The following is a 26,420-nucleotide window of genomic DNA, read 5'->3' on the forward strand; positions in this document are numbered from 1 at the left end:
CACTGAGCCACATCCTCAGCCCTTTTTATTTTTTACTTTTTGAGACAGGATCTCACTAAATTGCTGTGGCTAACCTCAGAATTGCAATCCTCCTGCCTCAGTCCCCTGAATTGCTCTGATTACAGGTGTAGGTTGCTGTGCCTAGCAAATTTTTTTTTATTATTAAGAAAAATGATAATAATCTAACATGAAATTTGGGGAGAAGAGAATTAATAGGTTTGTGCTTTAAAAAATCTCTTTTCATAGGTGCCTCCCACTAAATTTTCGGAAAGATGAATTAAGGGGAATTTATAAAGATCGAATGAAAATTGGAGCTAGCCTTGCTGATGTTGATCCAATGCAACTAGATTCTTCAGTGAGTACTGTATTTTGAAATATATATTCGCCTTGAACTGTAAGGTTCTTTAGTGTTCTCATTTTGTTTGTAGTGCTAGGGATTGAACTGAGGTTCTCACACATGCTAGGCAAGCATTCTACATCTCCAGCCCCCATTTTTTTACCCCTAGACAGGGTCTCGCTGAGTTGCTTAGGCTGACCTCAAACTTGTGATGCTTTTACCTGTCTCTTGAGTAGCTGGGATTATAGCCATGCACCACTGTGTCCCAGTACTGTAGATTAGTTAAAGTTAAGGAAAAAAATCATTAGTTTCTTTTTTTATCAGAAATTTTAATCTTTTTTTTTTTTAATTGCAAACAAATGGGATACATGTTGTTTCTCTGTTTGTACATGGAGTCAAAGCATACCATTTGTGTAATCATAAATTTACATAGGGTGATGTTGTTTGATTCATTCTGTTATTTTTTTTTCCTTCCCCCCCACCCCTCCCACCCCTCTTTTCCCTCTATACAGTCCTTCCTTCCTCCATTCTTGCCCCCCTCCTTAACCCTAACCCTAAACCTCACCCTAACCCTAATGCTAACCCCTCCCACCCCCCATTATATGTCATCATCCACTTATCAGCGAGATCATTCATCCTTTGGTTTTTTGAGATTGTCTTATCTCACTTAGCATGATATTCTCCAATTTCATCCATTTGCCTGCAAATGCCATAAATTTATCATTCTTTATGGTGGAGTAATATTCCATTGTATATATATGCCACAGTTTCTTTATCCATTCATCAATTGAAGGATATCTAGGTTGGTTCCACAATCTGGCTATGGTGAATTGAGCAGCAGTGAACATTGATGTGGCTATATCTCTGTAGTATGCTGATTTTAAATCCTTTGGGTATAGGCCAAGGAGTGGGATAGCTGGGTCAAATCACCAGCCAAGCTTTCTGAAGAATCTCCATACTGCTTTCCAGAGTGACTGCACTAATTTGCAACCCCATCAGCAATGTATGAGTGTACCTTTTCCCCCACATCCTCGCCAACACCTATTGTTGCTTGTGTTCTTGATAATCGCCATTCTAATTGGGGTGAGATGGAATCTTAGGGTAGTTTTGATTTGCATTTCTCTTATTACAAGAGATGTTGAACATTTAGAAACTTTAATCTTTATATACCTCTTTTTTTTTTTAATCTTTGAGTCACAAGATACTGTTACTCAGTTGACTGTGTTCAGGTAAATATAGTTTAGAAGTAGGGGTATTAGGGGTCACATTTTAATTTTGACTCTTAAGTCTAAAATTGTCACTTTTCTCTTCTACCAGGTACGATTCGATAGTGTTGGTGGCCTGTCCAAACATATTGCAGCTCTAAAGGAGATGGTGGTGTTTCCATTACTTTATCCAGAAGTCTTTGAAAAATTCAAAATTCAACCCCCAAGGTAATTTAATTATGCTTTTGCTTTTAGCCATAACCTGTTAAATGCTATTATTGCTTCGTTTAATTTTTACATCTTTACCAGTTAACTCATTTTTAAACACTGGTTCCTGATTTTTTTTTTTCCCCCTTATATCTTTTTTCCCTGAATCACCCAGTATGGAAACTTTGATGTATAAGTTTTTTTTTTTTTTTTTCTTTTCCTTATAAAATAATGTGCCGTAAGTCAATCAGTTAAACATTGGTGCATTTTAAAGTAAATTTTATAGTTTAAGTAATTAAAAGCTGGGTGCAATGACACACACCTCTAATTCCAGAGACTCAGGAGGCTGAGGCAGGAAGATCACTAGTTCAGTGCCACCCTCAGCAACTTAGTGAGACACTGTCTCAAATCAAAAAGGGCTGGGGATGTAGTGCACCCCTGGTTTCAGTCCCCAATACTCCATCAAAAAAAGACTTTAAAAAGTACTAATAACAGTGACTTCTTACAGGGTATTTTGAAGTGCCTGGTGAAGTAATTTAGTGAATTCAAAAACAACAAACTGGGGCTGGGGAGATAGCTCAGTCGGTAGAGTGCTTGCCTTGTAAGCACAAGGCCCTGGGTTCGATCCCCAGCACCCAAAAAAAAAAAAAAAAAAAAAACAACAACAACAAACTATTCAAATTTTCTTTACATTTCTCCTTCCTTAAAACATATTTGAACATACACTCAAATTGTATGATTGAATGTAAAGGTAGGGTACTATGATGAGCATGATGAATGAATAAAATAAATGTTTCAAATAAAGGGTTTTATTTTCAGTGTGTATATGTATTTTTATAAATCAGTAATAACTTCCAGGTTTTAAGTTGTGCTTTGTGGAATGAAACTATATTACATTTGTCTTATACTTTTTTATTCATGAACTTTGTTCCTAATTATTGTTTCAATAGTCTACTTTTTAATGTAGTAATTAAATGTTTAACATTATTTTACAGAGGTTGTTTGTTTTATGGTCCACCTGGAACTGGAAAAACTCTGGTTGCTAGAGCACTTGCCAATGAATGCAGTCAAGGGGATAAAAGAGTAGCTTTTTTCATGAGGAAAGGTGCTGATTGTCTGAGCAAATGGGTAGGGGAATCTGAAAGACAGCTACGATTGCTATTTGATCAGGTATGATATTGAACTTTGACTATAGAGACAGTTCTATAATTATGCAAATGTAAGTTTAAGGATTAGATAAATCTTTTGTTTAATCACTCAGAAGAATTACACCCAATATATAATCTTTCTATATTATTTTCTTTTATATATTAAGATAACACTGACCTGTAATTAATAGTTTAGCAGGTGAAAGGAATAATTGGATCTAAGTTCTTTTGGAGTCTTAGGTCTCACACCTAGTGAGAGCAGTAATGTCATATTTAGAGAGACAGTAGTAGTGAGTTATGCATCAGTATGGATGTGAAGACAGTTCTGCCCTAGAGTGACTTTCAGTTTCATACTTCCTAGCATATTGAAAGCACATTGTGAAATAATATTTTCTCCTCTGAGACATGGCTGCAAGTGTTTCTAAATCTTTTTTTTTTTTTTTTTTAAGTGTCTGAGGTTCTTTATCTTTATTGAAGTAGATTTTTTAAATGGTTCCATCTTACCAAATAATGTTTTTCTATTCTGTTTTTCCTTCGGACATGGAGGAAGACTGTCATTGTCCTCTACTCTACCTCAATAATTAGTCTTTAATAGATATTTTTGTGTGTTCCAGTAACTACAACTTTTTGAAATCTAAGGTGTATAACCAGTGGTGTACATATTTTAAGTGTTTCCAGTTCAAAATGCAAATAAAATTAAACTGTATGTTATAATTTAGTCTGAGTTCTTAAAACAGCATAGTCCTTAGAAATTGCATTTAGATTTATAAATTAGAAATAAGTATAAATAAATTCTGATAAAAACATTTGAATATAATGAATTAAAATGCTTTATATTAAATCTACATATTTGAGGCTTTTTATGATTACATGTGACCACCGGACCTATTTTTAGGCTTATCAGATGCGTCCATCAATTATTTTCTTTGATGAGATTGATGGTCTGGCTCCCGTACGATCAAGTAGGCAAGATCAAATTCACAGGTAAAAGTTTCTTGATGATGTTTCTGCCTTTCTTATTATATTCTGAGTTGTTTTGATGTTATATGAGAGAGAGAAAATTTAAATGAACTTTACAGACCAATAGTTTCCCTTTTTGGTAATAAAACCCTAATACATAGTACAAAGAAAGTAAACCTGTTCTGAGTGTCAGAGTGTTCTAATTATAGTACAAAAAACATAACTACAGAATATTTAACTCATGTAAGGCACATGAAGTGAGTGAGGCTAGCCAGTGTAAGATTAGGGCTATGTTGGGAAATGTTGTTGAATGTTGAGCACAAGAACATAACCAGTTATCTTTAGCTACAACCTAATTGGTCTGCAGAATTTGAGATTTGAGAAATAGATTTTCTTTCTTTAATTTTACATTAAAATTTTTAAACATCTTAAAATGTTGCCAACTAATTCAGATGCTTTTAAAACACTGCTTGGGCCAAACAAAATATGTCTCAGGGTATTATTACTTGTTCAAGCTTCTGATACATCATTTTAAAGAAAAGAAAACTGAACCTTTCCCCCATGACTAGGTGCTATCTAAATGAACACTTTTCCTAGAGCCCCAATTCCCCACCTTGAATCTAAATTACTTATACTCCCAATTCATCTTTAGTTTTTCAGAGCTTCTTTTCAAATGATCTCATGCTTAATTAATTTGGGTTACTCTAAAGAATATATTGACATACCTTCATATATGCCAGTATTTTACATAGGTAATATAGAAGATGAACAAGACTTAGTAATGTGATTGATAGGTAAGTTTTGACTTTCCTAACATCTAAAATATGTATTGTATTCTGATGGCCTTATATTTACTTGATGATAGACAATTTCATTTAATTGCTGAGTAGATTGAAATGTCAAGTACCATGGTAAAAATAGTTACCTGCTGAGTTCAGTCAGTTGTGCATGTCGGTAATCCCAGCTATTTGGTCTCGAGACTAAGGCAGGAGGATTGCAAGTTCAAGGACAGCGTGGGCAGAGTGACACCGTCTCAGAATTTAAAAGGGGGAGGGGACACTAGGATGTAACTCAGTGGCATAGCCTCTGGATTAAACCCCGAGTACTGGGGGAGGGAGGTAGAATAAAGTTTTATCTATTCATGTCCTATTAGTAATCAATAAACCATTTTATACATGACACATTTCATTATCAACTGTACTATCTGCATTGGGTTAATAGGGAGAAACATTTTAAAATGCTGCCATCACTTTACAATCAAGTAAATTGATTATATACTTTATTTTGGGATAATTCTAAAACAAATTAGAGGAATTTTAACAAGCAAAAATATGCCCTTTTTTTTTTAATTTGTCAATGGACCTTTATTTATTTTATTTTATTTTATTTTATTTACTTAGAATCAAACTCTGTGCCTCACATATGTTAGGCAAGTACTCTACCACTGAGCTACACCCCCAGCCCCAAAACTTGCTTTTAAGAGAAAATTTCTAATTTTAAGAGAAATTTAGCTATGGCATCCATATGGATGGAACTGGAAACTGTCATGCTAATGGAAATAAGCCAGACCCAAAAACCAAAGACCAAATGTTCTCTCTGATAAGTGGATGCTAACACACAATAAGGGGTGGAGAGAAGAGTAGAAGTTTACTGGATTACACAAAGGGGAATGAAGGGAAGGAAGGGGGGATGGGAATAGGAAAGACAGTAGAATGAATCAGACATAACTTTCCTGTGTTCATATATGAATACATGACCAGTGAAACTCCACATCATGTACAACCACAAGAATGGGATCCTAATTAGGATAAGTTATACTCCATGCATGTATAATATGTCAAAATACACTCTACTGTCCTGTATATCTAAAAAGAACAAATAAATTAAAAATTTAAAAGAAAAATTTAATATGCAAGTTTTTTTAACTAAAGATTTAAAATCTGACAGTAAACATTTTGTTAAATTAGCTTTTAGAATTTAATACATTAAAGATAATTAAAGTGTATCCTGTATCTTAGTAATGATTTTGTAGAGTAACTCAACTTAGTAATTATGTATCATTAGAAAGAGTATCAGCCTAAGAGAAAAGATATAATACAACATAAGGAAGTTAAAACCCTAAAATTTTCATTTGAATTCAAAATGAACTCAAAATAACTTTTTCTCCCCCGCTATTGGGGTTTGAATCCAGGGCCTCTTGCATGCTAGATAAGTGCTCTACCGCTGAACTGCGTCTGCAGCCCTGCCCCACCCCATCACTGCTTTTTTAAAATTTTGAGACAGCATCTTCCTAAGTTGCCCAGGCTGGCCTTGAGCTGCAATCCTATTGTCTTAGCTTCCACAGTAGTTGGGGTTAGTTAGCGGTATGCACACCATGCCAGGCATAAGATGAACTTTTGTTTTTAATATTTTTAGTTGTACATGGACCCAGTACCTTTATTATTTTATGTGGTGCTGAGGATTGAACCCTTTGCCTCGTGCATACTGGGCAAGCACTGTACCACCGAGGTGCAACCACAGCCCCAAGATAGACTTTCTTAATAAGGTAAAAAAATAACTCAACTCTGGACACTGAAGAGGCCTAGAAGCAATCATAGTCCAGTATCAATTAAGTATCTCTAAATACTAGTACTCAAGAGAAGTGGCAGATTACAGTGCTGAACCAGAAAATAACCAAGACAAGCCTGAACATTTTGTAATGCCTAAAAGCAAGGAAGCAATTAAAGAATACTTAGATCATATAAGAATGACATAGGAATTAATTTTGTAGGATTTCCCATTTACCAAACATGGGACAATTTGAGTCTCAGAAGTAATAACTACAATAGATCGAAACACATCAACTGCAGAAAAGCATCAATTTTTAATGATTATTTCTTTTTTAAAATTCCAGTTGATCACCCCAGAGGTTGCTGAGTCATTGACTTGTTCCTCTGAAAATTGATAGAGTGAACATTTTTATAAAATAGTGGATCCAGACCTGTGGTTTTAGCTAGGTTGATTTTTTTTCTTCCCTGTCCTAGGGAACAAATGTCTGGAGACATTTTTTATTGTCATGGTTGGGGTTGATTACTAGCATCTAGTGGTTGAAGACCAAAGACACCGTTAAAAATCTTAGTGTACAGAGCAGCTCTCCATAACTAATAATTTTGTGACCCAAAATGTCAGTAGTGCTAAGGTTGAGCAATCTTGATCTAAACAATAATTATTGACTGCTAACAGAATAAAGTAAAAAAAGTCGATAGGGAAATTTATGTTGGATAGAGGAAGCTAGTAACAGTTTATCTAATCCCAAATTCACTACCAATTGATCATAAGTGGGAAACTGGTAGCATGTGCCTCCTACAGCAATTTGATAGGAATCACATGGATTCTTCCTATGAAATATGTTCTCACAAATAGTTTAACCTCAATCTGTTAATCTTCCAATTGTAACTAACTATATAGTTTACAAAAAATATGAAAATCAAAGGGACAAGTTAAATGACCCCATCAGAAAGCAATTAGGCTAGTCTAGAATTTGGAAAGGAAATTCTGCAAGATAAATGACCCATCGTCTTCAACAACTAAATGTCTTAAAGGGGAAAAAAATGAGGGGTGTAATGGAAACTGTTAGGATTCGAAGGTCTAATGGTGAAATGGGTGTAGATCCTGTGTTGAACAAATCAAACAAGATACTTAAGAGGGCCTGAGGTACCTCAGTGTTAGAGTGCTTTCCTAACATTCACCAGGCCCTGGATTCTATCCCTGGCACCACAAGAAGAGAGAATTAAATGTAAGATTATCTGGGAAAATTTAAATATTAGATGATATTAAAGAATTATTATCATTTATTTTTAGGGTAATGATATTGTGGAGTGTTTTAAGTTTTTAACTCTTGGTGATTTTTTGTTTTAGTTGTTTTATGCGACACTGGGGATCAAACTCAATGGGCTCTACTACTGAGCTACATTCCCAATCATTCTTATATTTTATTTTGAGACTTATCCAGTCTGTCCTCAAACTTGGGATCCTCTTTTCTCAGCCTCCTGAGTTGCTGGAATTATAGGCATGCAGCTGGCAGATATTTTTCTTTTTAAAAGTTGTTAGGTGGATATAAGAAAGGAATATTGGTGGTTATTGTTGATGCTGGGACATGAAGACATGGAGATCATTGTATTAACGTCCTATTTTTTATGTTTATTCTCCTTTATTTTGGTGTCCTTTGATTTTATATGTATAGATATGTATGTTTTATTTATATATATATGTTATATATATATAATGGGACATTTTATAATTTTTGGGTAATATTGGTCCTACATGGACCAACTAGTACTCTCAGGTTCCTTTGTTTAGACTTCATGAAATGACTTCAAGGATCCATTTGTTGCACTCCAGAGACCATCTGTTTTCTATTAATTTTAGTTTCTTTGTGCCATTTATCTATATCCATTAAAAGTAACTAGGTGCCCTGAGAAAATTTGTTAATGTTCAGTGTATTAAGTCTTAGCAAGAGAAGAAATATTACTGAATGATATATTGTGTGTTCATAGTATTGATACCTTCTCTCTTATTTTTAAATTTAGTTCAATTGTTTCCACTCTACTAGCTCTTATGGATGGTTTGGACAGCAGAGGAGAAATTGTGGTCATTGGTGCTACTAACAGACTAGACTCCATAGACCCAGCTTTACGAAGACCTGGTCGCTTTGACAGAGAATTCCTTTTTAGCCTACCCGATAAAGAAGTAAGAATTTAAGTCATTCAGATTTTGACACAATATGTTGTTTTTACTGTTGACAGGTTTTGATAGAGTAAAAATGTGAAGGTTCCTGAGTTTCATATCATGCATGATATTATCTTTTTTGGGGGGGGGGTACTGGGAATTGAACTCTGGGGCACAATTCCCAACCCTGTTTTATATTTATTTAGAGACAGGGAATCACTGAGTTGCCTATTAGCACCTCGCTTTTGCTGAGGCTGTCTTTGAACTCGAGATCTTCCTGCTTCAGCCTCCTGACCTAGGATTCCAGGCGTGTGCCACTGCACCCAGCCTCAAATGATATTTTGAAAGAACTCACATGGGAATAATTTTTTATTGTTTTAAATATAACATGCCCCCTTAAAAAATTATTCTTAAAATTCTTTAAATTTAGCATCACCTTTAGGTGTTGTTTTGTTTCAGTGACTTAATGAGCAATTGTCTTTAGTTAATTCATTAACCTTGGCTTTTTCCTGAACACTATCATATAATTATAATCCTAACCAGTTATTTTAAAGCCACTAAAAGCTTTTGAGACCATGTAAGAAAATATGGGTAGAGCTGTCGGTGCTCTCAAAGACAGTTCTTAATATGTACTAGGGTGAACAATACTTCAGTACTTAATTTCTCTAATTTACATTTATGATGACTATGACTTGGGCACTATATATGGACATCTGTTTAACAAAGAAACCAATTTCCTTAAACTCTTACAAATGCATCTTCTTATTTTCACTGTTTCATATTTCTGTTTATACCAAGTAGTGATTGCTTTAAAATTCTTGATAAAAGGGGATTTAAATTGAAATGATTTTAACCTAATAGCACTTTATTATTATATTTGTTAATAATTAAATTGTTTTTATTCATAGGCTCGAAAAGAGATTCTAAAAATTCACACAAGGGATTGGAATCCCAAACCACTGGACGTATTTCTAGAAGAATTAGCAGAAAACTGTGTTGGTAAACATTGTTTTAAGCAGTTAAAAAAAAAAGTTACATTCCTTAAATGGATGGAACAAGTTGTGGTCTTGCAAAGTTATATTTTAAAAAACAAAGTTGTATTTATTCCTCATCTCTTATTTGTGGCATGTTTTCATCGCTAACGTCCTGAATGATACTTGATAAATGGACCTTGGGGAAATTTGAGAGCAATTTGACAATAGTAGCTGCCCTTTACTGACCATTTACATTTTCTAGTCATTCTGTTGAACTTTATATTTAGATACATATATATGTATGTGGATATATTTTATATATATATAGTTTCATGTAATTTTTTACATTAGTCCTATGAATTAAAAAAGTATTATCTCCATTTTAAATATGAAAAGTATTTGCAGACCATGATTCTTCAAAGATCACACAGCTAGTAAATGACAAACTAGAATTTGAACCTAGTCTGATTTTAAGTTTCTTGCTCTTAACTCTTAGTTGTACTTAAGGGCATTCATATTTCATTCAGAAGTTGATTGATTTGTTGATGGTTATTACAACCATGTAAGCTTACTGCATGAATGAGAAGTTTTAGTCTTGTTACTCCTAAATATTTTACTGCTATATGTCTAGGCTGATTTTTAATTTTCTTTTAACCATGACCATGTTAATAGAGTTTTGGGTTTGTTTGCTTTCTTGCTTGTTTGTTTATTTTTTCCTGTTGCTTTGAATAGGATATTGTGGTGCAGATATTAAGTCAGTATGTGCTGAAGCTGCTTTATGTGCTCTACGGCGACGCTACCCACAGATTTATACTACTAGTGAGAAGCTGCAGTTGGATCTCTCTTCCATTAATATCTCAGCTAAGGATTTTGAGGTAGCTATGCAAAAGATGATACCAGCCTCCCAAAGAGCTGTGACATCACCTGGGCAGGCACTGTCTGCCATTGTGAAACCACTCCTGCAAAGTACTGTTCAAAAGATCTTAGAAGCCCTACAGAGAGTATTTCCACATGTGGACATGAGAACAAATAAAGCATTAGACTCAGGTATAGAACTTGATTGACCATTAAAAGTTAGTTTTTATAATCAATAAAGCTAATATGTTTTATACATCCCAGAAATGTTTCTTTGTAAGAGTCTTTTGAAAAAAATTTGGTTAGCCAGGCATGGTGGTGCACACCTGTAATCCCAGCAGCTCAGGAGGCTGAGGAAGGAGGATCGAGAGTTCAGAGCCAGCCTCATCAAAAGCAAAGTGCTAAGCAACTCTGTGAGAACCTGTCTCAAAATAAAGTATGAGTAGGGCTGTGGATGTGACTCAGTAATCGAGTGCCACTGAGTTCAATCCCCAGAAACCCCCCACCCCCCCTGCAAAAATTGGATGTACTTTTAACTATTTGAAGAAAATTTACTTCATAGTTTAGCCTGTTTTAAGTTTGCAGTGCATTTTTATTTACTTCTTGTTCATTACTACATAACTATTTTAGATTCTTAAAAAGATTTCATTGAAGTTATGCTGATTTATGAACTGAAGCATTATGTAGAGAAAATTTACTAACCTTCAGGTTTTCTGTCTTATAGATATTTCTTGTCCTCTGCTAGAAAGTGACTTGGCATACAGTGATGATGATGTTCCATCAGTATATGAAAATGGACTTTCTCAAAAATCCTTTAATAAGGCAAAAGAAAATTTTAATTTTCTTCATTTGAATAGGTATATTTTCCTTGCAAGTTGATTTTTTTTGGTGTGTGAATTCCCTAAAAATAAGTGAGATTTGGTTGACAAGATAAAAGATGCTAACTTGTCTGTTTTTTATTTAAGTTAAAATATCAGAAGTTTTTTTGTTGCTACCTATGTCATTAAATGGAAGATTCCTAAAAATCTATGAGTTGGTTATTACCAGAAACTATCTGAAGCATGTTGCTATGATTGGTCATATAGGAAAGACTTATGAAGGTTTATAATTGGTATATTTGGGGAAATATTTAAACTATTGTTTTTTCTAAAACACAGCTTATTAATCATTCTTTCAGAAATGCTTGTTACCAACCTATGTCTTTTCGACCAAGAATATTGATAGTGGGAGAACCAGGATTTGGGCAGGGTTCTCACTTAGCACCAGCTGTCATCCATGCTTTGGAAAAATTTACTGTATATACATTAGACATTCCTGTTCTTTTTGGAGTCAGTGCTACATCCCCTGAAGAAACATGTGCACAGGTAATTCGTTGTTGCCCAAGCAAATAACCTGTAAAGATAAAGCAGTCTTCCAGAGACAAAATCTAGAATTACCTCATTCTTTTTTGCTTTGTGGGATTTTTTAGTTTGTTTCTTTCAGGTTTATAATAAAATAGAATTGTGCCTGATTGCTTGCTTATAGTCATTAAAGAATATAGGTTTAAATCTCAGTTCTACCATTTATTATCTGTGTAACCTTAGAACTAAGTTAACTCTTTCTGCCTCGTTTTCCCCATCTGGAGAATTAATGAAATTTTAATGCTGTGAAAATAAAATAATTTCAAAGTATTGAAAGCAATGACTGTTCCTCAGTAAGTTCTTCTATTCTGTAGTTTCTGTTTTTGCTATTTTTATAAAGTATTTTCATTGTGGGGCATAGTGGTACTCACACTCTGGAGACTGAGGCACGATTGCCACTTCCAAACCTGACTTGGCAACTTAAGGAGACCCTGTCTCAATAAAAAATAAAAAGGGTGAGGGAAGGAAATAGGGTGAGAGGAAGGGAGGGGAAGGGGAAATACTAGGGACTGAATTAGAACAAATTGTATTCCATGCTTTTATAATTATGTCAAAATGAACTTGTTGTCATGTATAACTAAAAAGAATCAATAAAAAAACAAAATATAGGAAATATGCAAGTGGATGTGAAAAGCAAGGGGAATATAGCTCAGTAGTAGATGTACCTGTTCTCAATCCCCAATACCAGGGTTGGGGGAGTATTTTATATTCATATTTTTTGTTTAACTTTGATTACCGCAGGAGAAAAGACTAAAAAATTTCTTGAACAGTTTTCTAGTTGTTTGAAGCAATTGTTTTCTAAAAAATGAGACTATAAAACACTTAGAAACAAGGTTGTAGGATTTGGGGGATGAAGCATTTTAAAAACTTGAGGTATCATATGCCAATTCTGAGAGGTCAAATATTGTTTCAGGCTAATGGAGCTAGCATTACTAAAGTGCTGACTCTCAAACTGAATATAATCTTTCTCCTATTAGATGATTCGTGAAGCTAAGAGAACAGCACCAAGTATAGTATATGTTCCACATATTCACCTGTGGTGGGAGATAGTTGGACCAACACTCAAAGCCACATTTACCACATTACTACAGAATATTCCTTCATTTGCTCCGGTTTTACTACTTGCAACTTCTGATAAACCCCATTCTGCTCTACCAGAAGAGGTAATTTTTGGGGAAAGAATCATCCTTAAAAAGAAAGTTGGTTGTACCAAATTGACTGTTAAATTCCAAGTGTTACAGAAGTAAGGAAAAGTTTTCTTTCTATCTGGCTTATGTGCTCATAGGATGGATTGGTGTATGTGTATAATAAGGAAACATTATAAATTTGTTCTCTTACAAAATGGTGTTACATGATGTATAATATTCTGCTTCATTCACCTATTAGTATAGCTTCTGTATTTGTAAGTCTCTTACTCCCTTCACCCCTGGCCTATCCCATAGCAGGGATTAAACCTAAGGCCTTGGGCATACTAAGCTAGAAAAGTGCTCTACCACTGAGCTATATCCCCAGCCCCTTTTTCTCCTTTCTTAGATTTTTTTTTTTTTTTTTTTAATCTTCTTGGTGGTACTAGAAATTGAACCCAGAGCTTCACACACGCTAGAAAAGCACTCAACCACTGAGCTACATGCCTAGCCTTAGATTTTATTTTAAGATAGGGTCTTATGGGGGTGGGGTTGTGGCTCAGTGGTAGAGCGCTTGCCTGGCATGTGTGAGGCACTGGGTTCGATTCTTAGCACCACGTGTAAATAAATGAATAAAATAAAAGTTCATTATAACTAAAAACATATTTGAAAAAACGGGGGTGGGTTCTTGCTAAATCCCACAGACTGGCCTTGAACTTGTGATCCTCCTGCCTCAGCCTCCTGAGTGACTGGGATTATGGGCCTGCACCGCCATGCCCAACCAGTCTCTTTCCTTTTAAGAGCTGTGTGGGAGAGTGGGCACAGTGGCACACAACTGTAATCATAGCTGAGGCAGGAGGATCACAAATTCAAGGCAAATTTCGACAATTTAGCCAGGCCCTAAGCAATTTTATCTCAAAGAAATAAAAAAGACTGAGATATATCTCAGTGGTAAAAAGCACTCCTGCCTTAAATCCCCTGTCCCTCCTCTACTCCCAGAAAAGCTGCATGGCCTTTTCACTATCTTGATGTACTATTGTATATTAATTAGATTCCTGTTAATATTTTGATTACTTTCTAGGGTTTTTTAAATTGAAGTTTTGAGTTCCTTGTGTTTTAATTTGTATGAGCATTACTCTTTTTTTTTTTTTTTTTTTTACATCGATTCCTAGCTAAGTGAAAGTATATACACCTTAAATTTTTTTACAGTGTCAAATTACCCTCCAAGTATATGCCAATTGGAACACTCACATAGTGAACAAAATACTTGATTTTTCTGCCTGGAACACTCTCCTGTTTGCCTGGTGTGGTCCTTTATTTTTCTCAGGTTTCTGCTTAAATATTATCCCAGACACCTTCCTTGATCAGGCTTTCTCAATTCCAATAATAGTTTTTCCACATATTATTCACTTTTCCATTTCCCTGCTTTATTTTTATCATCATCTGCCATTAATTTTTTTTTTTTGGTTTGGTTTGGGTTTTTTTTTGTGGTACTGGGAATTGAACCCAGGGCCTTGGGCATGTGAGACAAGTACTCTACCAACTGAGCTATACCCCAACCCTAAGCAGTTTTTTTTGTTGTTTTTTTGGTTGTTTTTTGTTGTTGTTATTGTTCTTTTGTTTTTGTGGTGCTGGGGATTGAACTCAGGGCCTTGGGCATGTGAGGCAAGCACTCTACCAACTGAGCTACATCCCCAGCCCCATTAAATTTTAATCTGCTTGACTGCCCTAGTAGAAATTACAGTGCATTGTAAGTCAGGGACTTTTTTTTACCCCTATATCTACAGAGCACATAATATGTTATAGGTATCTATTTTTAAAAAAAGTAATGCTGACATTTTTCTCTTTTTATATTATCAGTATTTTTAAAATGAAACTTACTATGTTGCCCAGGCCAAACCCAAATTAGGCTCAAATGATCCTCCTGTCAGCCTCCCAGGTAGCTGGAACTGTGGGTGTATGCCACCATGCCTGGCTTGCGTTTTTTTTGTGTGCGTGGTTTTTTTTTTTTTTTTTTTTTTTTTTTAATGAATGAATTTACTAAGTATTTTTTCCATACCTTTGATAAAATTGGTTTGTGTGGTTTTTAGAACATTAGTAGGAAGATTAATTGAAATACTTATTAATTTCTTATCATCCCAAGTAGAAACCATGTACTTGTTAAACTCCTCACTACTTCCTCCTTCTACCCCTGGTAACTGTTATACTTTCTGGCTCTACTTTCTGTCTTACGCTTTATTCTAGGTACCTGATGTAAGTAGAATATAAAATATAATATTTGTCTGTTTCTTCACTTAGTATAATGTTTTCAAGATTTGTCTAGGTTGTACCATGTGTCCAAATCATAAGACTAAATAATATTACATTGTATATTTTCTGTTTATCCATTTATCTGACAGTGGGCATTTTGGGTTGTCTTCACTTCTTGGTTTTATAGATGCTGTCGTGATTATTGGTGTACAAGTATCTGTTTGAAGTTTTACTTTATTTCTTATTTCTTTTTTGGGGGGGGCGGGGGGATACATTCCTAGAAGTGGAATTGTTGGGTCACATCATAATTCTGTGTTTAACTCTTTGAGAAACTGACATGCTGTTTTCCTCAGTAGTTGTACCATTTGCATTCTTACCAGCAGTCCACAAGGTTTTCAGTTTTATTCTTAATAAACAACCAATAGTTCTTGCTTTGGGTTGGGAAAGTAAGTAAATTGATTTCAGTACACCCTTTAAAATATTATCATGTCAGTTACTATATTAATTATAGTTTGGATTCTTGAATGTTAAAGAAGATCCTGTGTATCTTAGTTCCTAATCTGTTGCAAACATGGTTTATATATAAATTCAGTATACTTGAAAAAACTGGTTTAAAAAAATAATTTTTGTATTTAAATTTTCTCTAAAATATATATGTTGCATTAAATGATTGGTATGTGCTTCATATTTGGTGCATACTGCATATATGTATATTCTGTATATATTATGTTTATTTTCTTTTTTAAGGTGCAAGAATTATTTATCCATGATTATGGAGAGATTTTTAATGTCCAGTTACCAGGTAAAGAAGAACGGACAGCATTTTTTGAAGATTTAATTTTAAAACAAGCTGCTAAGCTTCCTATATCAAAAAAGAAAGCAGGTTAGAATTAATTTATAATTTTGAGAAAGTGGGAATAAAATGATAGTTATTTAATAGCACAAGTTCAAAATCTCAGTCTCATGAGATTGATACATCTGCTTAAAAATCTATTCTTGCTAAAATGGACTAAACTTCTTAAGGCACACAGGGGGTTTCATAGTGTATACCCAAACTCCTTCAAAGTTCATTTCTGGCACTGATGTTTCTCCCCACACATACCACCACCTCTTTTTTTTTTAAAACATTTGTCTTGAAACTATACACAATATATATTCCTACCTTTTCACTATTTCATTCATGCTTATTGTTAGTAATGCTTCTGTCTCATTTCTGCCTAAAGAGCTACACACCCTCTTTTTTATTATTATTATGAGGCCTTGCCTATTATACGTAGGCAAAATTAATTGTCCCATCATGCTTTTTTCATACCACTAATACAAAATTACAATAATGTAAACATTATGTTTCCTACTTCCTTAATAAATTGCCAGCTTATTTGGGGCAGACCTCTCATTTTTTTTAATCCTGAGTCCTCACTGTTTACCTGTTTAAACTTTTATTATATTTTCAATATATTTCATTAGTTCAAAAATTAACTTATTAATACTAGAAGCTTATAGTTTTTTTATAGTTAAAATATTCTTTTTGGAAAATAGTTCATTTTTAAAGTTCATTTTAATAGCCTCTTAAGTTATTTAAAATAGAACAGAGATAATGACTTTTAGGAATTAGTATTACAGATTACCAGTTATTCTGGAGGAGATATAGTAGAGATTATGGCAGTACTTTCATATTCCAAATTCCTAGATTCCTCACAGATGTAAGAAACATAACTCTCCAAAGCCTGGCACCACTTGCACCGAATCATTTGTCACCATCAATATTATAAAGGAATAGTAACTAAAATCTTCCATTCCTGTGAAGTTTTGCAGGCCTTGGAGGTACTCCCAGTAGCACCACCACCTGAGCCAAGACCATTGACAACAGATGAAGTGAAACGACTTGAAGAACAAGAAGAAGATACATTTAGAGAACTGAGAATTTTCTTAAGAAACGTCACACATAGACTTGCTATTGATAAACGATTTCGAGTATTTACTAAGCCTGTTGACCCTGATGAGGTATTAGTTTGATCTTTGGATCAAATGTTTTCTCTACTGTAATGCTTCATTACATGGTGTTCATTAGTCCCCTGCTACACCCTGAACTTGTCATCTCTACATGGAAACGTACGAAGTTAGTGTTCTAAGCACACAGAGACTTTTAAGAGCTATATAATACATATTCCTGCAGAGAATAGGCAATTAACGTTTTTCACCCAAACTACCCATTCTGAAAACAATTCGAGAAATGTCTTAGTGCCACCTATTATCATAACCTGCATTGTTGGAATTGAACTGAAGAGTATGATCTTAAGTTGACTTTGAAGGATGAATGATGGTTGGATGAGTAAAGAGATATGGGGTGTTACTGGGAAATGTCATTGCCCAAGAATAGGAGTTGAGTACAAACAGCCTTGAGTCAAAGGTCTCGCATTACTTTATTATGCTTATCTCTTATTCTCTATCTATCCCCTGTATCACCTTGCAGAGAAAACTTGTCATATTTTTTCTGTTTAAAGTTAATTTAGTGATTTGTTTGTTTGCTTGAATTTTAGGTTCCTGATTATGTCACAGTAATAAAGCAACCAATGGACCTTTCATCTGTAATCAGTAAAATAGATCTACACAAGTATCTGACTGTGAAGGATTATTTGAGAGATATTGATCTAATCTGTAGTAATGCTTTAGAATATAATCCAGATAGAGATCCTGGAGGTGAGCATTACTGAATTCTTTTTAAGAGGGTGGTATGGGGGCTGCTGAAACTTAGCAAGGGTTGTCAGGTGCTATATTATATATATATATATATATATATTTTTTTTTTTTCCTTATACTGGGGATTGAACCCAGGGGTTTTAATCACTGAGCCATATCCCCAGCCCTTTTTATTTTTTATTTTGAGACAGGGTCTCACTAAATCGCTGAGACTGGCTTTGAACTTATAGTTCTCCTGCCTTAGCCTCCTAAGCTGCTGCTATATTATAAATTTTTTACATTCACAATGCCATTTAATCCTCACCACAACTTTACCCCATTCTACAAATGAGGAAGGTGAGGTTTAGAAAGGTTAAAAACTTTGCTCAAGGTCACACTACCAGAAAGCAGAGATAGAATTTGGGTGTTTTTTTTTTTGCGGTACTGGGGATTGAACCCAGGGCCTTGTGCATGCTTGGCAAACATTTTACCAATGCACTATATCCTTAGCCCCATAGACAGAATTTGAATGCACTTAATAATTTCCTTCTATATACCCTTTAATGAGACAGCAAAATAGCCTTTTTACTTTCTATATCAGTTTTCTTTCTCGAAGTAAAAAATCACTTTAGAATAAAACAGATTTCCAAATATCTTCTGAAAGCTATTATAATTTTTATTTGAGAAGTAGCATAGTATAATACTTATTGATAGTAATATTTTTAAAAATCTAAGTCCCATGTTTCCTTTATCCAAATGTGAATCTGTTAATACTGTAGATGTCGTTCAGACTTCTAATTGGTGGTGCTCATAAATTGATTAGTAAATTACTAAGAATTCCCTATATAATTGGAAAGCTCACTATTTTTCCTCTCCCAATCCTCTACCCTGCCATCCCTAGACTTTTCTCTGTAGTTCAGAGTCCTGGAGATAAGTAGTGGGGAAAAGCAAGCAAGCTGTGAAACCCCCATTTGTAGGAAGAAGTTATTCCAGAAGCAGGGGGGCTTTTCCTTTCATTGCAGTCATGGGCTGCTGCTTTGTCTCCCCTGTGGCAATCTAAAAATTACATGAGACCAGTATTGTTCAAACTTGGTGGACATCAGAATCTCCTAGATTAATACAGATTGATGGGTCCCATTACCTAGGTTGCTGATTGTTTACATATACATAGGATATGGGACCTAAGTGTTTGCATTCTAATGAGTTATTAGGTGATGATGATGCTAGGTCCAGAAACCATACTTTGGGAAGCACTGCCTAGACTGCCCTTTTTTTCAGACCCAAAAGCCACATTAGAAGACTTAGCCAATATTCTTTATAATATTATTCCTGTCATTCATAACCTAGGAGTGAATAGTGCAGACTATTACCCTGAGAGAGGTTTTGACCCTGTCAGTTCAAGTACCTTGTATTCTTGTGTTACCCGCCTTCTGCTTCAAAGCATAGTCAAGCATAAGATGCTTATACCCTGAGCTTAGAATGTTTCCTGAGTAGAGTTGCTATTTCATTGTCTTTGTTTCGTTTCTCTGTCATGTGGTAACATCCTCTGTATCTCTGCCAAAATTCTTTCACATTCCTGGTTCACAAATGATACAGTCTTCCTTCTGGTTTAGTCTTGTTATTGACTTATTTTTCTGATATTTCAAAGGGAACTGAATAGAGCAGAGAATAAAATTTTTTAGGTTTAGTCTGCCATGTTGAATTAGATGTTAGCCAGGAGCCATGGTTCATGCCCCTCACAAAGCTGGGGCAAACAGCCTAGCAACTTAGAACCTGTCTCAAAGTAAAAAGAACTGGAGATATAGCTCAATGGTAAAATGTCCCTACGTTTAATCACCAGTACAAAAAAAAATGTTTTTTAAACCCACACACACACACACAAAAAAAAAATACCAGAAACAGACTAACACAATACTAGTAACTTTTAGGTAAAAATAAAAAGGAATTATAATGACTTCTAAGCCACAAATGTTGAGATTTTTGTTTTGCTGGGTTTTTTTGTTTTATTTTTTAATTAAAAGGGGGAACATTTAAGAATTGTTTTTCACTCAATTCTCAGATCGTCTTATTAGGCATAGAGCCTGTGCTTTAAGAGATACTGCCTATGCAATCATTAAAGAAGAACTTGATGAAGACTTTGAGCAGCTTTGTGAAGAAATTCAAGAATCTAGAAAGAAAAGAGGTAGGAAAATTATTTGGCACCAGAAAAAGATGTTTCAGAATAGTATTTTGAATCCTTTTCATTAATCCTTTATGTAATTTTGAAATCTGGAAATCTTTTGAAATTCTGCATTTGTTTATAAGGTTGTAGCTCCTCCAAGTATGCTCCATCTTATTATCACGTGATGCCAAAGCAAAATTCCACTCTTGCTGGTGATAAAAGATCAGATCTAGAGCAAAATGAAAAGGTAAAGACATCCAGTATTCCTGTGGCTTGCAGCACACCTGGTAAGCACCCTCGGGTAATTTTGATTTATGAAATTGTAACCTTTATTTTCTTCTAAGCCCTTTACTTTCTCCTTGGTTTTCTTTATCAGTACAGTGAATTACATTGATTTTACTAATATTAAGGCAACTTTACATTCTTCTTTTAAATCCAGGTTTACAGTATACTACTTGGCAATCTCATTTCACCATCTCATTGAGAATTAACTTGATTTGAATCTGATTTACTATTAATCTGGATCTATTTTCTGTTCCTTGTTCCCTCTTATTCTTGGGCTGTAACTTCACAGGACACCAACCAAAAACCTATGAGGTTTTTTGAGGCCTTCCTTCTTGACTGGCTTTTATTTAACTTCACTTTTTTGTTCATTAAGCCATGTGAATGTCAGGCCCTGCTCACCTTTTTAGCCTCTCTCACAGTCATTTGCTTTCCCAGATTTTGACCTCATAATTCCTCACAGTCTTGTTAGATCTCAAGTATGTGCACATGTGTGTTTTACTGGAGCTAGAACCTTCTCTACTATGTTGAAGGTTTGTCCATCGTATGGTAATTGATTTGAAATAAAGAGTAAGCTCTTATTTTTTTATTTTATTTTATTTTATTTTTGGGTGCTGGGGATCAAACCCAGGGCCTTGTGCTTACAAGGCAAGCACTCTGCCGACTGAGCTATCTCCCCAGCCCCTCTTATTTTTTTAAATGACTGGCATTGGGAAAGAGGATGAGAAGGGAGTATCAGTAAGAGACCTCCACTACCAGAATGGTTTCAACGATATCTACTTTAAGCAAGTCATTATATGGAAATTGGCTCCCTTAAAGCAATCAGTATCTAGCTGTATACCCCATAGGATTGCATATATTACTTCTACCAAAGACATGTATAAGAATGTTCAAAGAAGCAATACTAGGAGTAACTCAGATGCCCATCTACAAGAGAATGAAATAAAGATGTAGGAGTTAAAAATGACGAGCTGGGCATGGTGGTGCCCATAGTGAGACAAGAGGATCCAAGTTCAAGATCAATCTCAGCAACACAGTGGGCTGATTTTGTCCATTTCTGAATATGAATATATATGTGTGTTTTAAAATTTCTACCTAAAAGTTTGAGAGTCACCTGTACTGTTGTAAATAGTTGAGATTTAATCATTCTCACTATTACATAATAATCCATATATGTGTGAGGCACTGGGTTCAATCCTCCGCACCACCTATAAATAAAATTAAAGGTCTATTGACAACTAAAAAATATATTTTTTAAAAAAGTGAATTTAAAAAAGAAGAGTAAGTCTGGCCTTCTGGTTTATTTCTTATATTGCTGCCAGAATTATCTAAATTTTCTATCAAAGAGTCTTGTCATTCCCCTCCTTAAAGTTATTCAAGATTTATAAAAAGTTATTCAGAATAAAACCTAAACTCCTTAGAATGACAGGTTGCCTTAATGATTAGACCTTATCCACTTTTCCACCGTCATGCCATACTCTTTTTGTAGATCAATACAGAACTAGTATGGTGTCTCAACTCTTCATCTGCTCACATGTCTGGGTTTGTTTTTGTTGTTGTTTTCTCTTGATTTCTTAGAATTAGGACATTTTTTAAATGCTATTTTTTATCTTTTTTTTTTTTAATTCTTTGAAGCTCAGTTGAAGAGAAAAATTCGCAAAAAGTCAAAGTGGTACCTAGGCACAATAACAAAGAGGAGGAAGATTTCACAAGCCAAAGATGATAACCAAAATGCTGCAGATGACAAAATTGAGAGTGATACAGAGGAAACGCAAGATACAAGTGTAGATCACAATGAGACTGGAAACACAGGAGAGTCTTCAATAGAAGAAAATGAGAAGCAGCAAAGTGCCTCTGAAAGCAAAAGAGAATTGGGAAATAATAATTCAAGTACTTACAATATTGAGAAAGAACTTGAAGACTCTAGGAATGCTACACCATGTACAGAATTGAGAAAAGATAAGATTGTTTGCAATGGAGATCCTTCTAACTCTCAGATAATAGGCATTTCTGATGAAAATGAGGGGAAAGGTAAGTCTCAATTAATAGATGTTTCACCGGAAGTTCTTAAACAGCTAGTTATATATCAATTGCTTTTTTTTTTTCTTTTATAGTACGGATATTAAGCTAATTAGAAAAATGTTACCTTCACTTGCCTTTGAGCTACTAAAAATCACTTGTTATAACTGTACTTTGACATCAGACAAACCTGGATTTGAGCCTCTGGTCCACTACCTATAGGGTAGCTTGTGATGTAGAACAGCTTATTTTTTTGTTTATCTTTTTGCTTATCTGCAAAATTGGGGTAGATAATTGCTGGGTAGTGAGATATTTTGAGGATCAAAAATGTAATCCATTTGAAGCATATAACCCAAAGCCTGGCTATGCAGCTTTAAAATTCTATCAGACTACCCTTTCATTTTTAATGTAGAGTGGTATAGAATAACTCTTACCCACACTCATCATTCCTCTATGTTATTGTAAAGACCAAGATTATTTATAGTTATTCTGATGGTCCTACTCCCTGAATTTTCCATTTGAATCTTCTTGAGGCTTTGGCAATAGATTTGTTTGATTTTGGGAAACCTAAACATTTAGTGATATAAAACCAAAGGTTTATGGTAAGGGTCAAAATTTATTTTGGTCTGAAACAAGAATTGACTAAGGTAATGGATTGGGGTTTTTATAAGTGACTTATACATACGCAGAAGGTTAATTCTTTTGAAGAGCTTCCTCAATATGAGTTCTAGTGTGAATAATCATAGAAATTGTGGATGAGGATATTTCCTCTCTAATGTGGATACTTTATTCATTTATTTGTGGTGCTGGAATCAAACCCAGGGCCTTTTCATGTGCTAGCCAAGTACTGTACCCTGAGCTACATCCCCCATCCCTAATATGGGTACTTTAAATGTTGTTATTTGGGTTATATAATTTAATATTTTGCTTTGTTTTCTTTTTCTTCTCCTTTTCTTTTCTTTTTTGGCGTCGCTGGGTATTTGAACCCAGGGCCTTTTGCTTGCGAGGCAAGCACTCTACCAACTGAGCTATAACCCCAGCCCTTTTGTTTTCTTTTTCTAATACCTTTTTTTAAGGCCACTATTCAGAGGGAAAGGTACTTGCTTATATGTCAGGAGATCTGGGTTCTTGTCCTAGCTTTTAAAACAATTAGGTATATGGCCTTAAAAAGTCTTTTTACCTCTCTTGATCTCATTTTTCTCATTTATCAATAAGTATATTATTCTGGATCAAGGATCAGCAAACTTTTAAAGAGCAAGATACCAGTTAGTAAATACTTTAGATCTCATGAGCTCTGTCAGAACTGTTCAACCCTTCTGGGAAAATGACATTGACAGTAGGAAAAATGAACATGGCTATGGTTTAGTAAAACTTTAGTTATAGTGGCAGGTTGATTTCACCCATGAGTGGTAGTTTAAAATTCCTGTTTTAGATTATTGAGAGTCCCTCCCAGTTCTTAAATTCTCTGAGTCTTGTACCCAAGCAGAAGATAGTATATTTGCTCTACCCAATATTTATCTTAGACATTATTATGTCCGTGGATCAAATAATACCTATTTACTTTTTCATTCTAGAAATGTGTGTCCTGCGAATGACTCGAGCTAGACGTTCCCAAGTAGAGCAACAGCAGCTCATCAGTGTTGAAAAGGCTTTGGCAATTCTCTCTCAGCCTACCCCCACTCTTGTTGTGGACCATGAGCGATTAAAAGTATGTAATACTTCCACTGTGCATAGTAATCCCCATATGCTAGATGGTGAACTTGTAGCAAGCTGGTCTATAGGAATTGCATGAGACACTAAAACCTTTTCTTCCATTTAGCTTTGGCTCTTTTCCTCTCCAACTCCCAAATTCCCAAATAGGAATTATATATGAGGGTTTGTGGTAGGAACCAGAGGAAAAATAGCCAAGTAATTCTGACATACTACCAGGTTATCCACTGCTGTTTCTTTTACCCTATCTATTCCCCTCAATTGGGTTTTTATCTTCACTGCTCTAATCGAATGACACCCTCATAGCTAATATTTGCCATTGTTAAATTGATCTTCCTGCCCATCTGTAACATTCTATGCCATTGATAACTCTCCTTCATTTACTGTGCATCCTTAAACCATCCTTGCCTTCAGCTTCCTTATGAGCTTTCAGTTTTCCTTTACTATTTTTCCTACTTTTTTGTACTCTTGGATTAGCCATCACTTTTTTTTCTCTACCTATATTTTATTTATTTATTTTTATGTGTGCTGAAGATCAAACCCAGTGCCTTGCACCTGCCAGGCAAGCACTTTACCACTGAGCTACAACCTCAGCCCCTAATCATCACTTTTGTAAGAGTGATCATACCTCTCAAATGCTGTACCCTGACACTCCAAAACAGTAGTCCTACCTCCACAACTAACAACTTGGATGTGTTGCAGTTGCCTTAACATAATCTGAAATAAGACCGGTTTATTGCCCTTTCCCATCAAAAGAAAAAAACTGCATCCCAGTTCCAACTTACATGTTTTTTGTTTAGGCCACATTTCAAGTTTCAGTACATTGAGATTTTTTTGTTGTATTGAACTATATGCATATATTAAAGATAAATTGTCTATATAGATTAAATGTTTTGTACTCTTAAGTACAAGTTGAATATGCTGATAATAATTAGCTCAGGAAAGCCCTTTTGAGTATAGCAAACCTACTAAGAACTTGATGTCTGTACTTATTAGAGAAGGTAGCAGTGATATTCCTGGAGCACTTTCTCCAAGGAAAATCTTATCTATCTGAAAATTTTATTTTAAAATGTGTGAAATTTAAAGCATTTATAAATCTCATGTTCATGAAAATAAGAATGTTATATACTTCACTATGTTGTTTGGGGTTATGGGGTAGCTTATTGTTCTTACTAATCAATTTTTATAAATTTTTTAACTTTGTTCTACTCAGCATATAGGTATATCATTTAAGACTGAGACTACTTCAACTTGCACTTTTTTGTTAACTTAAGCCCACCAAAAGGAAGACTGTTTGATAGTGCAATGTATCTATTAGACTTGTAATAAATGATGACCTTTTATGAGACATAAACTTGCTATAGAATATTTTGCATAAAAGCATTGGTTGAAGATGACTAATGTGTTGATTTATTATTTTTGGGGATGCTTATCTACATCATTGCTCCCATACCTTGTTGTTATGACCATTACTTAAGACCTTTTCAGTTAGTTTTTAATTATAATGGTGTAACCTGGTAGCACCACACTTGAAGAATTAAAGAAATCTAGTGAGTCTACCATTTCAGTCTTGAGAAAAAGCATTAAGCAGATGGATAGCCCTTTTCACAAGAAGAACCCCAAAGTGTTAAGGAAGTCACCATTTATATAGGTTGTTTGTTTAGGTTCTCTTAATGGAATTAATTGTAATGTACTTATACTACCATAAAACACACTGCAAAAATTTGCCTTTTTTCCTATTAATTATTAATTTGAGGTTATTTTTAAATTTGTCTATAGAGGTTTATGGTTAGAATTGAAATTGGCAACCTTAGCTGTAAATTTTAGAATGGGAGTCACACAGGGTAAAGGCCAGGACCATGGAATGGTGATAAGAGTTATACAGACAAATGCCAAACAGTGCTAGAGGCTGCTGTGTCTCATCAAATGGCTTGATCTGACTTCTCTGAGTCTTGTATAACAACAGTTCCCAAAACCTTTAGAATTGAATATCTCATCTCAGAATTTATCTCACATATGTAAACACTTATATTTTCATTTAGACTCTTTTGAAGACTGTTGTTAAAAAAAGTCAAGAATACAATATATTGCAACTGGAAAATTTGTATGCAGTAATCAGCCAATGTATTTATCAGCATCGCAGGGATTATGATAAAACAACACTTATTCAGGTAAAGTATTGAGTCGAAACTCATTTTAATGCTTTTTTTGTTATATAATACACATATAAAATGACTAATGATTCATTCAACAAAGTATAAGAATTTAACTTTTTAATATGTGGATAATAAAATTCTGTGTAACAATGAGTTGTTTTACTTTTTAGTCCCTAACTGCATTAGTCTTTAATAAACAATTTAATATCAGTAAAACTGAAAATTCTATTTTGTTGGGGTTTTTTG

General features: G+C 34.6%; 1 protein-coding gene and 1 non-coding gene across 4 annotated transcripts in view; one reads left to right on the forward strand and one right to left on the reverse strand.

The window, feature by feature from the left end:
- Nucleotides 1–26,420, forward strand: part of Atad2 (ATPase family AAA domain containing 2) — a 59,225-nt gene that overhangs the window by 30,786 nt on the left and 2,019 nt on the right. For 2 of the 3 annotated variants that reach the window (XM_047525161.1, XM_047525179.1), the window contains exons 10-27: nt 247–355; nt 1,655–1,770; nt 2,745–2,919; nt 3,793–3,881; nt 8,426–8,585; nt 9,473–9,563; nt 10,271–10,585; nt 11,118–11,250; nt 11,571–11,757; nt 12,771–12,956; nt 15,915–16,050; nt 16,975–17,171; nt 17,708–17,867; nt 19,906–20,028; nt 20,151–20,294; nt 21,925–22,320; nt 23,883–24,016; nt 26,061–26,189. In XM_047525161.1, the coding sequence (XP_047381117.1) occupies nt 247–355; nt 1,655–1,770; nt 2,745–2,919; nt 3,793–3,881; nt 8,426–8,585; nt 9,473–9,563; nt 10,271–10,585; nt 11,118–11,250; nt 11,571–11,757; nt 12,771–12,956; nt 15,915–16,050; nt 16,975–17,171; nt 17,708–17,867; nt 19,906–20,028; nt 20,151–20,294; nt 21,925–22,320; nt 23,883–24,016; nt 26,061–26,189 (2,980 nt within the window). The remainder of the gene's footprint in view (nt 1–246; nt 356–1,654; nt 1,771–2,744; nt 2,920–3,792; nt 3,882–8,425; nt 8,586–9,472; nt 9,564–10,270; nt 10,586–11,117; nt 11,251–11,570; nt 11,758–12,770; nt 12,957–15,914; nt 16,051–16,974; nt 17,172–17,707; nt 17,868–19,905; nt 20,029–20,150; nt 20,295–21,924; nt 22,321–23,882; nt 24,017–26,060; nt 26,190–26,420) is intronic. The other variant, XM_047525170.1, reaches the window with a different exon arrangement.
- On the reverse strand, nt 23,273–23,346 carry Trnaa-cgc (transfer RNA alanine (anticodon CGC)). The gene has a single exon. It is a non-coding gene; the product is annotated as a tRNA-Ala (tRNA).

Source organism: Sciurus carolinensis, chromosome 1, assembly GCF_902686445.1.
Source record: "Sciurus carolinensis chromosome 1, mSciCar1.2, whole genome shotgun sequence".
Classification (NCBI taxonomy): Eukaryota; Metazoa; Chordata; class Mammalia; order Rodentia; family Sciuridae; genus Sciurus; species Sciurus carolinensis.